The sequence below is a fragment of the Falco rusticolus genome, chromosome 5 (assembly GCF_015220075.1).
Source record: "Falco rusticolus isolate bFalRus1 chromosome 5, bFalRus1.pri, whole genome shotgun sequence".
NCBI classification, from domain to species: domain Eukaryota; kingdom Metazoa; phylum Chordata; class Aves; order Falconiformes; family Falconidae; genus Falco; species Falco rusticolus.
In genome coordinates, this window is record NC_051191.1 from 91,902,351 (window position 1) to 91,917,590 (window position 15,240).

At 48.0% G+C, this 15,240-nt stretch overlaps 1 protein-coding gene across 1 annotated transcript in view; it reads right to left on the minus strand.

Annotated features, from left to right (window-relative positions):
• Positions 1–1,323: 1,323 nt before the first annotated feature.
• The window catches only part of CLCN1 (chloride voltage-gated channel 1), a 69,388-nt gene continuing 55,471 nt past the window's right edge, over positions 1,324–15,240 (minus strand). Inside the window, exons 14-26 of the mRNA XM_037387806.1 lie at positions 15,125–15,209; positions 14,563–14,712; positions 12,048–12,117; positions 10,930–11,040; positions 10,591–10,804; positions 9,745–9,878; positions 8,999–9,225; positions 8,782–8,887; positions 7,051–7,133; positions 6,259–6,297; positions 5,466–5,570; positions 3,517–3,603; positions 1,324–3,050 (exon numbers count right to left, since the gene is read on the minus strand). Of these exons, the coding sequence (XP_037243703.1) occupies positions 2,652–3,050; positions 3,517–3,603; positions 5,466–5,570; positions 6,259–6,297; positions 7,051–7,133; positions 8,782–8,887; positions 8,999–9,225; positions 9,745–9,878; positions 10,591–10,804; positions 10,930–11,040; positions 12,048–12,117; positions 14,563–14,712; positions 15,125–15,209 (1,810 nt within the window). The 3' untranslated portion in view covers positions 1,324–2,651. The remainder of the gene's footprint in view (positions 3,051–3,516; positions 3,604–5,465; positions 5,571–6,258; positions 6,298–7,050; positions 7,134–8,781; positions 8,888–8,998; positions 9,226–9,744; positions 9,879–10,590; positions 10,805–10,929; positions 11,041–12,047; positions 12,118–14,562; positions 14,713–15,124; positions 15,210–15,240) is intronic.

Sequence of the window (15,240 nt, forward strand, 5' to 3'; positions counted from 1 at the left end):
ATGGTGGGTGGGTGTGGGGGGATGTGTGCCCATGCGGACACACACGGCTGTGCTCTCGTACTCTCAGGTGACAAACCTCAGGAAACTCTCCAGGTTAGCCTGCGTCTCACTCGGAGCTCCCTGAGCCTCTCCGTGCTTATTGGTTTTGTTCCAGCTTCGTCTCCCCCAGCTCACAATCTGTCTGTCATGACTCACACTCTCTGGCTTTGATTTAGACTCCATCTGCTTTCTCAGCCAGCCAGAGCCCAGCTCTCCTGCCACATGCCGCAGCAGTGTGGGACCAGAGCAGAACATCTCTGTCCGGGAGCGAGGAGGGGGAAGGCGTACAGACTCCAGCCTCCAAGTCTCTCCGTGTCGGATCGGCCTCGGTGCGAGCGTTTGGCTGAGCTGCACGGGGTGACCCCGCTCTGCACCCACCAGGCACGGGCTGGCGGGAACGTGTCCTCCCGCAGGGCGTGGGGACCCTCAGCCAGCTTTGGCCTCAGAGTGCTGCCGCTCACCGCACACCTATGCGTTTTTAAAGGAGCGTCCTTTCTGCCCTGCTCATTCAAAGGACTATTGCAGTTTCCCTGAGAAAAACCAGAAAAAACAGTTTAGCCTGTGCTCTGTGGGCAGGGGAGGGTGACACCAAGGTGGCAGGGAGGCTCCGTGCTACCACCTGGCATCCAGGCACCCGCCATAACCCTGCAGCGGGGGGCACCAGCCTTGCCCTTGCATCACCCCGTCCTCGCAGAGGGACAGGAGATCCTCGGAGGACTGACGATCACTTAGGCAGGGAAAGGCTGTACCCAGTTAGCTTGTAGAGGGGGATCACCTGTCAAAAACAATACAGAGTTGGTGGGCTCTGAATTCCAGGCAGCAAAATAAAATATCTCTCTCCTCGAGAGAGCAGCTGGGGAGACTTCCCACTGCTCTAAGTTTGTTACAGACTCTCCCACCCATGAGCATCATCAGAGAAGAACTGGTGCAAGGTCAATCCTTGGAGTTAAAGCCAGGAGGGAATTTTCCTAGGGAGACTGGGTTAGAGGTAATGATATTTTTTACTTGCTCCTGAGACAGCTTATGAAAAATCACCTGCGAAGGTGAAACTGGTCACTCTAGGTTAGATAATGCTTTCCTAATACCAGGAAAGGGGATGTGGCCCAGCATCTGGGAGAATACCCCCCACGAACGTATCTGCAGAGTCTGGATTTCTTCTCTGTTGCTGGTAAGTGGAAATACATCCAATGGGCTGTTTGGGACTGCATCTAAGAGCCATGACACACCAAAAATGTGCTAGAAAGAGATGTAGAATGTTAGAGGAAAGCTGCAGAATACACAGAATTTGATTTTGCCTTATTTACTGAGAAAACCTCACAAGGACAGTGAGTTAAACAAAGCAGCATCTTATCTTTGGATGCTAAAGTTTTGCATGCATGACACAAACTGACAAGACATCTTTTTGCAAGATACAGATCAAGATCTGCTCCAGATTTAGAACTGGAATAGAGAGGGACGCTGCAGACAAGGGTTGAGGTCTCTGCTGTTAGTCACAATGGAGACAAGTTGGCAAAAGTGAGAGCTGGAATTCTCAGATCTGAGGTATGCAAAAATATGTGGAAAGTAGGCAGGGTAGAATTACCAGGAGAGAAAGCAGGAATTTTCAGAGACCTGTTTTCAAAGTTTAGAAAACATGGCTTCCCTCTGCTGTATTTCTTGGCAGCCTGCTAATGCTCCATAATATTGGTTTTTTTTAGTTCTTGTATTTTAAGACTAAATTTGTAAAAATCATGAACAGTGATTTAGAGAGACAAACACAGGTATTTAAAATATAGGTGCATACATGCTGTTTTACTCCTCTTCCTCCAATACTGAGGATGCCCCCACTTAAGATTTTCACATTCTATTTTAAAATTCCAGAGATGGTGGAAAAACAAAGAGGCTTTCCTCCCTTCCAGTGCTTTTCTTAGAGCCCTGGCTGAATTAAAGACCTGAGATGTAGGTCAAGTGTTTTCCTCCCATCTGTTTTTAGGGCATGCCTCAGCTAAAGGACAGAGGAGAAGCTCCTAACTGCACCCCCATCCAGGAAAATCCCAGAGTAAAACCTGAGAAAGAGGAAAAATGTTCTACATGGGAATGTTTGGGGGGATGCAAGGTAAGAGCTAGTGAAAAGGAGCTGCAGCAACACGGACAGGATTGCTGTCAGAAGCAGCAACATGCTTCTAGGCTGGAGGTCTGGCTTGTTTGCAGTGGTGCGCGCAGGCCAGGTGTGACTGGGAGGTTGACACCCATGGAGAACGAGAAGAGCTGCTTCTCCCCCACTTTCCACGTGGCACATTGACCCAGAGCTTCCCAACTGTGTCCAGCAGCATTCATGCCCAGTCACAATCCCTCCTGCCATGCTAGGAAGGCGCGGCAGAAGCCTGAGGGTGATGAGGTGCCCTCAGGCACCCCACAGCCTGCCTGCCCCCCGCACAGCCCTGCAGCCCAGCCTAGCCATTGCAGCACAGAAGGAGAGCAGCAGAGGAGAGGGTTGCTCTGATGCCCCCTCTCCCAGATGAATTAATCCTCTGTGGGGATTGCAGAGAACACCCAAAAGCTTCTCTTTCAGGAGCAAACACAAGACGACTGGCTCAAGTGAAGACTGTGATGGACTACGCCCCTCATACCAGCTATAAGGGGACATCATCATCCTCATCTTCATCCTCATCCAGGTCAGTGGAGTGTAGGCTTATGTCCTTGAGGATGTCAGAGATATTGTCAGCAACTGGCCCTGTCAGCTCCATCTCTTCCAGCTCAGCATCTGTGGCATAAGTGGAGCCCAGAAACTCCCCCTCTTCACACCCGTGCTGGGGCTGGGAGCAGTGCGAGCAGGGCGGCAGTGGGCTCTCCATGCCCGGAGCCGCTGCTTGCAGTGCGGCCACCACACAGTTGTCCTGCCGGCTCCACACCTGAGCGGCCTGACTGACCTTCTCGCTGCTGGTTGAAGTCCGGTTGGTGTCGCGGAAGCTGGCGAGGGGCGGGCGGAGGCGAACCCCAGAGCGTGTGGAACCTTCTATTGCCTTCTGGAGCTGGGAGAAGAGAAAAAGTTCAGAAAAATAAAGGGAAGCTGACCTAGCCCTTCCCAGCAGAAGTTCATCTACCCTCCAGGGTAAAGGGGCCACAAGCAGAGAGTCACAGCTCTACCTCCACGGGCTGTGCAGATCACCTTTTACACTGGTGGTGTAATTTTTCATTCCAGGGTAAATAAATTCCACACCACTTCCAGAGACAGTAATAGCCGCTCAGTTAAGAGCCCTGTGTTCATAAAAAGGATGAACCATCTCACATCCCTGTAAACAACACCTGCTGCCTCCTCTGAAATACAGCCATCCATTCCTCTGTGTGGCTTCCAAAGGGCTGACTCAGAATTCGATGCTGGATTAAAAACGTAGCAATTGCGTATATTTGCTGCTGGATCCTCCAGTGCCTGTAAGCTATTGCAGTGGTCCACAGGACATGTGCAATTGGTTAGGAGATGGAAGGACCTGTACTTACCTCTTCCAAAGCCAACACTCCCCGCAGCTTCCCCATGCTCGTTACATAGGCATGGCTGAGGCCCAGTAATGAGAACAACGTATGCGTCTGTGAGCAAAACCACAAAAAAACATTTCAGGGACTTTGGAAACATGATATTTGATGCTAGAGCTGGGACTTGGGATTTAGAAATGGGAATCACAAAGGTGCACAAGTCTGCAGGTATCCAGTGAGAAACTACCTTGTCCCTCCCCCCTCTGCAGCCAGCACACGCTGCCCTTCGGTCCTTCTGCCGCACAGCCCTAGCTGGGGCATGCTGGTGATGGGGAGCACATCCTCGAGGTCACCCCCATCCTGCTCTGCAAACAGAATCACGTGCAACACCCTGTATTTGGGTGCTTATGCAGCTCCTACTTAATTTTCGTGCTGGAAATTCAGCTATCATATAGTAATATGCAAAGTCAGAACCTGCTTAGGTTATTTATTCTAGTGCTTTCCTTAACACGAAACTATTTCTTTTTTGGCTCTTCCAGAATTTTTCTGGTCAAAACTTAAGCTTGTTGCTGCTTATCCAGTGCAGCAGGACCACCGAGAACAAGTTACTTCCTTTCTCTTACAAAGCCGTCTCAAAAGGACAGATTATCATACTGTCATCTTTTCTTCAGCTTAAATATACCCGATTTTTTTATTGCTCTTTATAGATCAGACTTTCTGAAAGTTTCAGTGTTCTCAGTGTTCATCTATGGCATATTTCCAACCTCTGAGTTTTTTAAGCTGAGCTCTAGCTGGGCTTTACCTGTGGCTTTACATGAAGTCATGCTTTTACAGCTGGTTTTTGCCTTTCTTTTAACATCACATAAGATGTTGAATGTCATGTTTAAGTGAACTAGGGAAAATCTAATTTCTCAGGAACAAGACATTATACCCTAATGTAAAAGAAAATCAGGCTGGTTAAATACAATCTGATCACCATAAGCTGTGATATTCTTGCCATTGTCAACACTCTCACACGTAGCTCTAACTATGCATACCTCAAATAGTTTGATTACTTATTCCTGCATTTTTTGTGCATCCCTGTTACTTCAGAATTTCTCATTTGCTCTTTTTTATAAGAGGTATGAAACCTTCCCCATTTGCAGTCTTCAGGGGTAATTTCTTGTAACCCCTGTGTTCTCAAAGATAAATGCCAGTGGTTTTCAGACTGCTTCAGTCAGCTGCTTAGAAAACACCAAACTCATCTTAAGTATAGGCTAACCTGTCGTTTTGCTCAAGGCAGAGATCTTACCGCTTTGATAATAGTAATCAGTTAATTTTGTGCAAGGCATATGCTGACCACTCACGTTAAATGAATATTGACAAAAGAAAAGCACGCGCTGTGCACTCCAGTAGACTGCTTTCCCTTTCCACTGAGTGAAAGCTGGTCCCCTCTTACACCTGATATACAGTGACTGCTTCTGTCCCGTCATCCTGTGCTAACTCCAGAAGCTGTATGATCTAGCTTCCTCCTCCCTTGTGCTCGGTTCAAGAAAAGAGCCTGTGCTACAGGGTGGTTTCAAGCAACTCTTCTTGTGCACTGAGGCAGGTTCTACACCCTGACAAAAGCACCCTGAGAGACCCAGGAGCACTCATTCCGATGCTGCACGCTGACAAAGCAGTGTGTAAATCCCAGTGTAATGCCCCCAGCAGTGAGGCATACAGTGCTTCTGCTAATGTAGTGGCTGGAAAATCCTATGTGGTGTCCAAAAGCTGTGTTAGTAAATGCACTCAGACTTCTTATCAGGTAGCCTTTCATTTTGCAGGAGACTGGAGGTACCCGCAGAAGGAACAAACTGACTTCTGTACCTGGATAAGGGAAGTAGCTGGCAGTAGTAGTTGTAGGTGAAGGCAAGGAGAAGAAATAAGTCATAGACTGGATTTGCAATGATAGGGTGGAGAAAGACAGTGTGTGTCCCAGAGCCATCTGCACCCACCTTGTGCAGGGAAGTTCTCTCCACCAGCTGGAAAGGGGAAGGGTCTATGCGGCAGCTGTCAAAGCACACAGTCTTGTTCAGCTCCTGCTGTTCCCAAGCATCTATCTGACACAGGAAAGAGGAGGAATCACTCTTACAATAATTAGCAGTGTTGCCGTCTGGTGTACCCACACTAGTCCCATTCTCCTCTTAACGCTTCTTCCTTCCGATGTAGATCATTCATCTTCCCATTATATCACCCCCCTCAGCTTTCCCATCCCTTCCCATCATGCTCCCTTCCCATCCCTTGCCAGATGTCAAGTCCCTATGGAAACAGAGCAATTCCAGTATCTCAGAGGTTTTCTGAGAAGGTGAGGTTTTGCTCCTCCCTGCTTAAAGGAGGAGCGAACATCTTCTCTTTCCTTTTGGAGCACATCTTCCCCTTGTCATTGTAAGACATTTGTTCCTTTGTGTAAAAAAATGAAGGAACAACACAGACCCACAGAAAGATTTAGGTGAGGGTGGAACGTGTGACAGCCCCTAGCCCAAAACCCTGCTCACGGCATCACGGCAGGGCTGACTCCCAGGCTAGATCAGATTAGTCAGAGCCTTACTCAGCACATCTAGCAGAACGATCTCTGCTCTTACTGGGCAAGACTTGCCCACTGTGCAACTCTAAGGGGAAAATGGCTTTAGCTATGGCTTTGTGTGGCAATCGTGGAGGTTGCTGGAGTTCAGGAAGTATTGCAAGCAATAGGAAAAGGGCAAAAGAAGCACTCAATTAACTTCACTCCCTTTCTGCACCCAGTTTTACCTCTTCTGGCCTCATTGTCTCAATGACTTCCACCGGCTCCTGTAGGAGAAAACACTGTTCAGGACAGACAGAACTCACAGTTTCAGAGTACAGAGAGGAAAGATTTGCACAGCTTCCTCACCCCATGTGGTCCCCTTTTTGTTCCAAATAGAATATGACTGAGTGTTCCGTTTTTCTTTATACTCATACATTACAAGGTGTACTCTGTACTTGCTGTGCTTCCCTGGCCAACGAAGATTGGCTATGGAATGCTGGTGGGGCAATTCAGGTGCCTACACACGGTCTTCTAGTGCTGCTTTAGGTGCTCCCAGATATCCCACATGGGGTCCAAGCACCACCCTAGAGTGGATAGGTCTCCATAGGCTCTGTATGGTATCTACCAGCCCTGTGCAGATATGTCAGAAACCCAAGGGCATCTAACATGACACAAACCAAAAGCATTTTTTTAATTTTTATCTGGCCAAAACTGTTTGCCAAATGCAATAAAACTGCACTTTATTCCAGGTTAGTCAAATTAGCATTAAGTTATTCACTGAGAAAAAGATGCTCACACTCAGTCATGCTGGTAGCCTTGCTGCCTGAGCACAGATGGCTCTTTAGGAAGATGCACACTCCTTTACAGTAATCACAGCCCTTCTCCTTGGAGAGGGTCCCCCACTGATGCTCTCAGAGTTCAGGACCATAAGCGCCTCCACGCTTTGGCCAACGCTGAACGGCTCTGAGAAGTAAGTTCTGTTTCCACTGCATTCCCTTCCCTCTTTGGGGCACTGCTAGGCTCTCTGTAACCCTGACCTGGACGGCACTCTCTGCTTCAAGTGGACGGTTGTAATGACACAAGAGCTGCTGGATCAGTTGCCTCAAACTCCTGAAATTGCCTGAAGGATGAAAACAAACACATGGATAAGAGAGAAGAACAAGTGAGAGACACAAAGCCCCATGCCCATCTTCTTGCCCAAGGCAGGCTGGGAAGCCACAACCTAGATTCCATTTGTAAGATGGTGCCTGGGACATGCCAGAACAAATATTCCCATGCAGTATCTTTTCCTCAGGGAGAGGGAACAAACCATTACAAAATAGCCCTTGCAGGTAATATTCATAAATCAGTGTCCCTGAAAAAAAAAACAACCAAGAGAGAAGCATGACTACTAACACAGCAAACAATCTGACAGAAGGTGTAAACTGCTGTAATGAGAGGCTTCTGCGGTCCACAAAGAGAATGTGGTTTGTAGGATGAATATGGAAAGGGGAGGTGAGAATTTAGAAACTACTTAAAAGACAAAACATACCAACAGCCTGACTGTGACGGGTACAAAGGGGTAAGGAGTCCCTGGGTTGTGCCAACAGTATAATGGTGGCAATGCAAAAGACTGCAGAATTACTTTCCCAGGCAGGACAGTCAGGAATTAGCAGAGAGGAGGAGACAGGGTTTGCTGCTGCTGTGAAGTGAACGAGGCTGCAGAGGATGGTTGGTCAGAAAGTGACAGCTGTGAGCCAAATTAAAAGTTACTGCAGGGAAAGCCTCGCGAAGTCGCTCCTGCTCCAATTCCTCTGGGCATGCCTGGGCCACTCACTACCAGCTGCACGCAAAACGTCTCACACACTGTCCTTGTTTTGATGCGACTCTTTTTCCGATTTGGAAAGGAGGGTGGATGGCTGTCCCACCACTCTGCTGCCCTGGAAGCATAAAGTGGATTTTCCTGTGCCTGAGAGGTTTGGTTGTACATTGGTGGTGTTAAGGAACCAGAAAGTGGTATATGCTCTATTACATGCTAACCTTTGGGTGCCTGAAAGCACAAGCCCGCGGAGCCCTATCCCCTGTATTCATTCTCAAGATTGGGCTACACCTCTGTGCATATTTCAAGACACAAAGAAAAAAACCCACCATCCTGCATCAACTATACATGCTACCCGAATCAGAACGAGCTGTGAAGACAGCCTTGGAAGCAAGGCTAATACAGGCTGGGGCGGCACACAAACAGCACAATACATCAGTGTTTGTCTGTGGCATTAAAGTAGCTGAATCAGGGATGCATGTCCAAGGGAGAAGCTGCTCGGTTTTGGAGGTGGCCAAGCAGCAGAAAGAACAAGTACAAAAGTTTAGCTCTTGTGCTGGTTCTCCCAGGGAAATTCATTCACAGGGTGAAGGGGGCAAGAGACGGGACCCTTCCATGCAGACTCTGCAGAAGGTGTCCGAGGCAACGCTATTGCAGAAGATGGAGTGGGGAGCAAGCAGCCTGAGTGGCCTGCTTTTGCCAAGCTCTCTGAGGGGCACAAACAGAAAGTATTTCCAGTTATGTTATACTGATGATGTTGTGGGTTTTGTTTTTTTACAAATTACAGAACACTTTTAATACAGGAACAGCAGAGAAAGCTCCTCCTCTGTCCTTGAGAAATGAGCAGCTGGCAGCAGCTGGCAGGCATAGTGGCAGGAGAGCTCCCACAGGCAGGCAGGACACGGCTGGGACATGCCAGCAGTTACTGTATCTGGGGGACATGGCTGGGACATGCCAGCAGTTGCCGTACCTGGGGGCTGCTGTGGCTCCAGAGCTTCAGGCGTTTGTTTCGGAGGACTTGTTGGCCCATTGGGCTCCTCTGGGTAACTGGGCGCAGGACTTGGGGGCCGAGGCAGCTGTCATGGATAGAACAAAGCCCACCCTGTGTCATTTCTTTCTCAGCCTCTCCAAATGCCTTAGGGCTGCCTAGGCAGTCTGTGTGGCATCTCGCCACTCCTCACTCTCACCTCTCCCTTCTCATCCGTATCCTCATCCTCATCAACATAAGCAAAAGATTCGTGCTTCAGCTTTGGCAGGGCTGCCCACGGTCCCTTGCTGTGCCCGTCATAGGGTGCTTCGCACAGCTTCTGCTGCATCTCTCTGTTGAGGAGCCGCCGCCGTTCTGGGCTTATGTGTCTCTGGAGGAGAGCCTGCAGCTCAGAGCGCTCTACGGACCCCAAAAGGATCATGGTCTCTGCGCAACACAGAACAGAGAAGCCACTAAGCTGCCTCAGGGTTTTGAATATCCCCTGCCCCATGCTGCCCCTTCCTCCCTCCAACCTCCTCAAAGTGCTCGGATTTGTACTACAGCTGCCCAAGAGCCAGCGCCCAGCCCTGCTGCTGGCACCCTGTGGGGCTGCAGGAAGCTCATCAGCCCCTAGCTGTGCCAGCCCTCAGCACCACAGCCAGAGCAGGCTCTTTCCTTACACCAGATCCCTTGCTGCTGTCACAGAGCAGCCCACAAACTCCCCCCCCCCAGCCCTTTACCTCTTGATCTGCTTTGCTGCCCACACCCTGGCTTACCTGTCCCACCAGCTGGAACAGCCTTCTGTTATACGTCATCCATAGCAGAAGACTTTTAGGATGATTTTTTTTTTTTTTTAATGTGGTGGGTCACACTGTCTCCTTCATAGCATGTAATTTGAAAGCTAGTTTATTTGCCTTTTAAGCTGAGACAGCCTTCAGGAAGGACCAGTTTCTCCATGCTGCTTACCTGGCGAGTCCACCAAAGGCAAAGTCTTAACAGTGGTGCTCTGGAGCAGAGTTTGCAAGTCTCGGTATTTACAGTTGGAGGAGACGAATTTCACATCTTGGACCATAATATCCTCGACAAAGATATTGTATTTGCTGTGAATTTATGGACAGTGAGGGGAAGAGTTATCATATTAAAATGTCTAGTGGATAAATTCCTTGAAGAAATATATAAATGACCGCTTCTTTAAAAAGTGTTCTCAATACAGTTGCTAAATAGTGTTTTGTGAGAGTAACTGAAGAGAACTTTCCAACAGGATCAAACAGATTAACTGGATTTTCACTACAGTTGTGTTCCACTCCACTGCCCCTCACCATAAAAGCACATACATAAATATACACGTACAGATGTTTTATATATACATACTTATGTATATTATATATACTAGAGAGAGGAAGACATGTATATGAATAACTGAATTATTTTTTAAGAGAAATATCCAAATAAAAGGAAATTTCAAACATTTCCTGGAGAACAAAATCCAAACCCCACTGAATTCAGAACAAAATGGAAATGGGACACGATTTTGAATTTTTTAAACGGAAGCAGTTTGGCACTGTTAATACAAATTCAGTAACATTGCAGATTATTCAAACCTGTGTTTCCTGTGGAAAAAAAAAAAAAGGACTGCTCTCCATTTCTATGTACGAACCCTAATTCTACTCCATTGCTTGTTTTTTCTTGCTGCAGGTCTATGCCGCCTTTTTATAGTACTATCCCCATTTACGCCCTTTTATTCTCCCATGGTTGCACCTCTTCTTTATTTCTTTGCCACTCCCCACCTGCACCTCTGTTTCACTACCGTACCTTATGTGGTTCCAGCCCAGGTCTGGCAGGTAGGGCAACTTCTTCACCTGAATGATGCTGTCGTAGAGGCTGGGCTGTAGGCTCTGGGCCACCATGTTGGCCAGAATGACCGCCACCATCATGGGGAGGATGTGGGAGATCTGGCCTGTCAGCTCGAAGCAGATCACGGCAGTGGAGACAGTGTGGCTCACCGCTCCTGTCAGAGCTGCTGCACCTTTCCCAGGCAGGGTGGAAAAGGGACAAGTAGAGAAGACTGTCATATAGAAACGACATCTCACATCAACCAGGAAAGTCATGGGGATGGGACCAGGTGAAGAAAAGACAGACATGGGGGCTCACCAATAACAGCATACCCTCCGGGTAAGATCTGATAAACGATACCATCAAAGAGGATCCCGTTCGGAAAAAGCGATGCCATGATTTCCCCAATAAGGCGCCCAAATGCAGCACCTGGAAAATATCACTGACAATTATGGAATTAAGATCTCAGGAACACCCAGTCTGCGCTGGGCAATCACTCAAGTATTTCATAACAGACACGAAATCAAATCTTACATTAAGATGACTCTGGGGACTAAAGAGTAGTTCTCAGTTACAAAATATGGAAGTTAAGACTCCAAGAGGCGAAAAATGTACTAAGATCTGTAAATACTTGACCCCTCATTCTTCCACTTAGGCACACCAGGCACAGTGGTATCTGTGATTCCCAGGTAGGAGGAAATATTTTCCGAGTACACACGATGCCAGTCCCCGTCACAGCTGAGGCCGTTCACACGCGCGCTCTGTGAATGCCCACACCCCACCGTCACAGCTTACTGAAGAGTTTAGGTGGAAAGGGACTTTGGGAGCCTTGTTCTGACCCCTGCTCACAACAGGGCTCATTTCAAAGTGAGATAAGTCACCCAGACCCTTGTGCAGACAAGCCTTGAAAGTCAGCAAGGATGGAGCTTCTCCAGCCTTTCTGAGCGCCTTAACCAAGGAAACAATTTTTTTCTAACGTCCCACCAGAACGTCCCTGTTGCAACTTGTGCCTTTACTTCCTATTTACTGGGACCTGTCATGGAGGTCTCCAGCTGTCCCCCCTATCCCCACTCTGCTGGGTGGTGAAAGCCATGGAGATCCCCTCCTAGCCTTCCCTTCTGCAGGCTGAACAAGCCCAGCTTCTCCAGGATCGCCTGGCTTGTTTATCAGGAGGCCGTGGCTCAGCATGCCTCCCACAGTGTGGCTCTCCTTGCGTAAAAGGACAGGGATTTTCTCCTCAGCGTTTGGATTTGGGGGGTGGGAAAATGACAGAAGCAGAAACTTGGAGGCTGGTATACGGACTGTTAACCAAGGCTGCCATAGACATCAAGTGGTGACTCCTCAGCCGTTAAAAGAAACCCACCGGGCATGTGCGCAGTGTCTCTGACCCTCTCAGCTGTCGGACCCACACGCTGCAGCAGGAGGTGGAAACTCACCTAGCACAAAAACCGGCATGAAGCCTCCACAGGGGATTGGCATTGTGGTAGCAACGACAGACATCCAGAACTGGAACAGAGGCAGAAGGTGCGGGTGTTACTGCACAGCAATGGCACTTCCCGCAGCCCCAGTCTGCGAGCCCACGAGCAGACACGTCCTGAGGGAGCTGGCCATTCTGCCAGAAAGCCAAGGGTAAAGGAGCTGTGGGGTGTGAGGGGGAGCCGGAGGAGCTCTGGCAACACACCAGCACCGACACCGAGGGCCTCTGGGGGACTGCTGTGGTGGCAGGGAAGCTCAGTCACCGAGGGGATGGATGAACATGAGAGCGCCTTTGCCTCGGACCTCAGAAGCTGAGATTTCCCACTGCTCCAAGTGGCTTAAATTTTCATAGAACAAGCTTGTCAAAATTTCACAGGGTCAGCTCCTCTGGGCATTTGTGCCACTGCTGACCCACACTCGGGATGACTTTTTCCTGAAGTCCAACTGTCGTAAGTTTCCTTTATTCTAGCTTGTCTCTGTGGCCTCTTGTGCTATCACTGTGTTGGGCAAAATGATGAAACCCATCCCAGTGCTGCTAAGACCAATTCATGCTGACTTGGCCCAGCACATATAGACTTCTTCTGGAGGCAACAGCCTAATCTTACAAACACCTCAAAGGCTAATACCTTCAGACTTTCTCAGGCAATATAAGAGGTTTCCACAGTTGAGGGAAACACGGAGAAGCTGCTGTTTGAAAAGCTGGCACAGAAAAGTGTACTGGCAAGATGTCCCTTGCTGCAGCAGTATCGTCCATAGGAGGGAGACAGCCATGGTCCAGCACATCAAGAGCCATACTGCCAGATGTTTCAGGACCATATTCTCCTCAGACTGGGCAAATCCTTCCTGTTCAAGGTCCACCTTTGAGGACCTCTGCAGACATTGTTGTAGCCATAGACAGATGAGATACCAATCTGTAGACAGACAGTTTGGCGAGAGGACATCCACCCAAGACAGCTTTTCTGCTGAAACCCCTATAGGATGAAGCCAATTTTTGTTTGCCATTTAGGAAAGCCCTCTACAAAGGTAACAAAGAGCCATCACAACAGCATTTCTCAGCCCATGGTAGAGGAACATGCTGTGAGGATGGGTTGGGCCACCAATTTGACACTGAGTGCTGCTCTTCCTTCCATAAGCCATTTGAATATTCCAGAGGAGAAGCTCCCAACCGGCTGGGAGGCCAGCAAGCTGCAGAAGTGGAATACAGCTAACTAAGCTCTGTCTTTGCAGTACCAAACCCAGGCCACATACAGCTGGGAACTGGGACTACAGTGCAGTGGAGAATCAGACCAAGCCTTTGCCCAGAGTTGAAACAGCAGTTTCTTTTTTATGTGGTCTATCCCAACTCTGAATCTATCCAGAAGAAAATAAGCTGCTTGGAGCAGTTCTCTAGTGAGTTGAGAAAGCCTTTAGTTAATGTGACAAGGCCAATGAGCCTAGTGTCTGAGGATACAGCTCTCCCAAAGGAAAACAGATGGGAATCAGGACAGATATACCATGTAGTCCATCACTCTCTTATTCAAGTAAATGAGACCTTATCTGCTTGGTACACTATAATCACAGAAACAGAACCCTTAACTGCCTGTCAGAAACTTGATCCTGGTTTTACTTTAGATGGAATCAGCTGTGTCAATCACTGATGCCCCTTCCTGATCTACCGAAAGGTTCAACTGATACTTCAAGGTGGCCCCAGCTTTTTGCTCCTCTGAAACAAAGCAAATCACCATTTCTGTATTTTTACCCTTTTATTTCCCTGCCCTTAGGAAAACCTCTTTCTTGCTACTTGTATTTTGAACACTGGAACATAATGTTTTCTTCTTTCAAATCTCTTCTCTTGCTCTGTCACGTACCAGTTACACAGCTGATCCTTCCAGAGGCTGAACAGTTGCAACTTCCACAGACCATGTCAGCTCAGAACACTTAAACTGCTGCTGCTTTCCAAGAAGTGAACAAAACTCTTTTCAGCTGCATTTCTCCATCAATATATGGTACTGCCAACAAATCTTTGAGCCTCACACAACTATAGCTTGTGCTTGCATACTTTCCTTTGTCTCCTATCTGTAACAGGAATATCAGGTAGGCTGTATCAGACTTCATTTAGACCAAATACAAATTATCTGAGAGCTTTCTACTAAATTATTTATTTTTGTGGAACCTGAGAAAACTTCCCTGATGTAGTCCTCCCAGCCAAGTACTACACAGTGGGCACCAAAGGTCATTCAGCAGGATGCATGAGGATGGCGACCTAGGGAGCAGTGAAGGAGCTTACTATGTTAATGCCAGGAAACTATTCCCTAATAATTTGGGTGATCTTGCATTCAAGGTGGGCAAACATCACATTAAAAGATGTAAGAACCCACTACAGTTGCTACATTCAGTACCCAGGAGCTCCTCACTGGCAGTTCACAAACTATTTTACAAAGGATCAGGAACACTCAGTCTGAGCGGAGAAGGGCTATGGTGAGCTGGGTTTCCTACCTTCACAAGGAAGAAAAGCAGGATGATGATGAAGACGCTGACTTTAGGATGGATCCAGGCAGCAGATTTCCCCAGGATCAGAGGGTCCCCTGTGTATCTTGCCCAGGTGTAGTTATCAAAGAGAGAGCTGATGGCTTCCCGTGGCATCAACTAAACAGAAAAACCCAGGCATAAGCCATGATATTAGACCAGGTAAATATTTCACCTCTGTTCCAAGGAAGTGGAGGACATTTTCACTTGGGCAATTCATGATTATGAGACTTAACTCACATTTTTAATCTTCAGGAAGACAGACAGGACTTTACCAGAACTGGTGAAAGGATAACTATTTTTACACACTGGGTAACACCTTCCTTACTACTTGCTCAGGTGAGTGGACCTTTTTCAAGTTTTATATCAAGGTGATAGCAGAGATCATGAGTCTCAGAATATAGTCCCCAGCTCAGCCCAAACTCTTCCTGTGTCTATCTTCCCCCCCTCCATGACCTAAGGTTATGGGGGCACAGGACAAGGTGAGGCTGTTCCGCAGAACTGCACAGAATTGCAAATATCCCACTCTCACCTCTCCTGCCATGAACTGCCCAAATCCAGGAGGAAAGGTCACAGTTGCTATAAGGAAGGTGATAACACCAGGGTATATGAGGCGGCTGGAAAGAAAGGAAAGTTTATTAAAATATA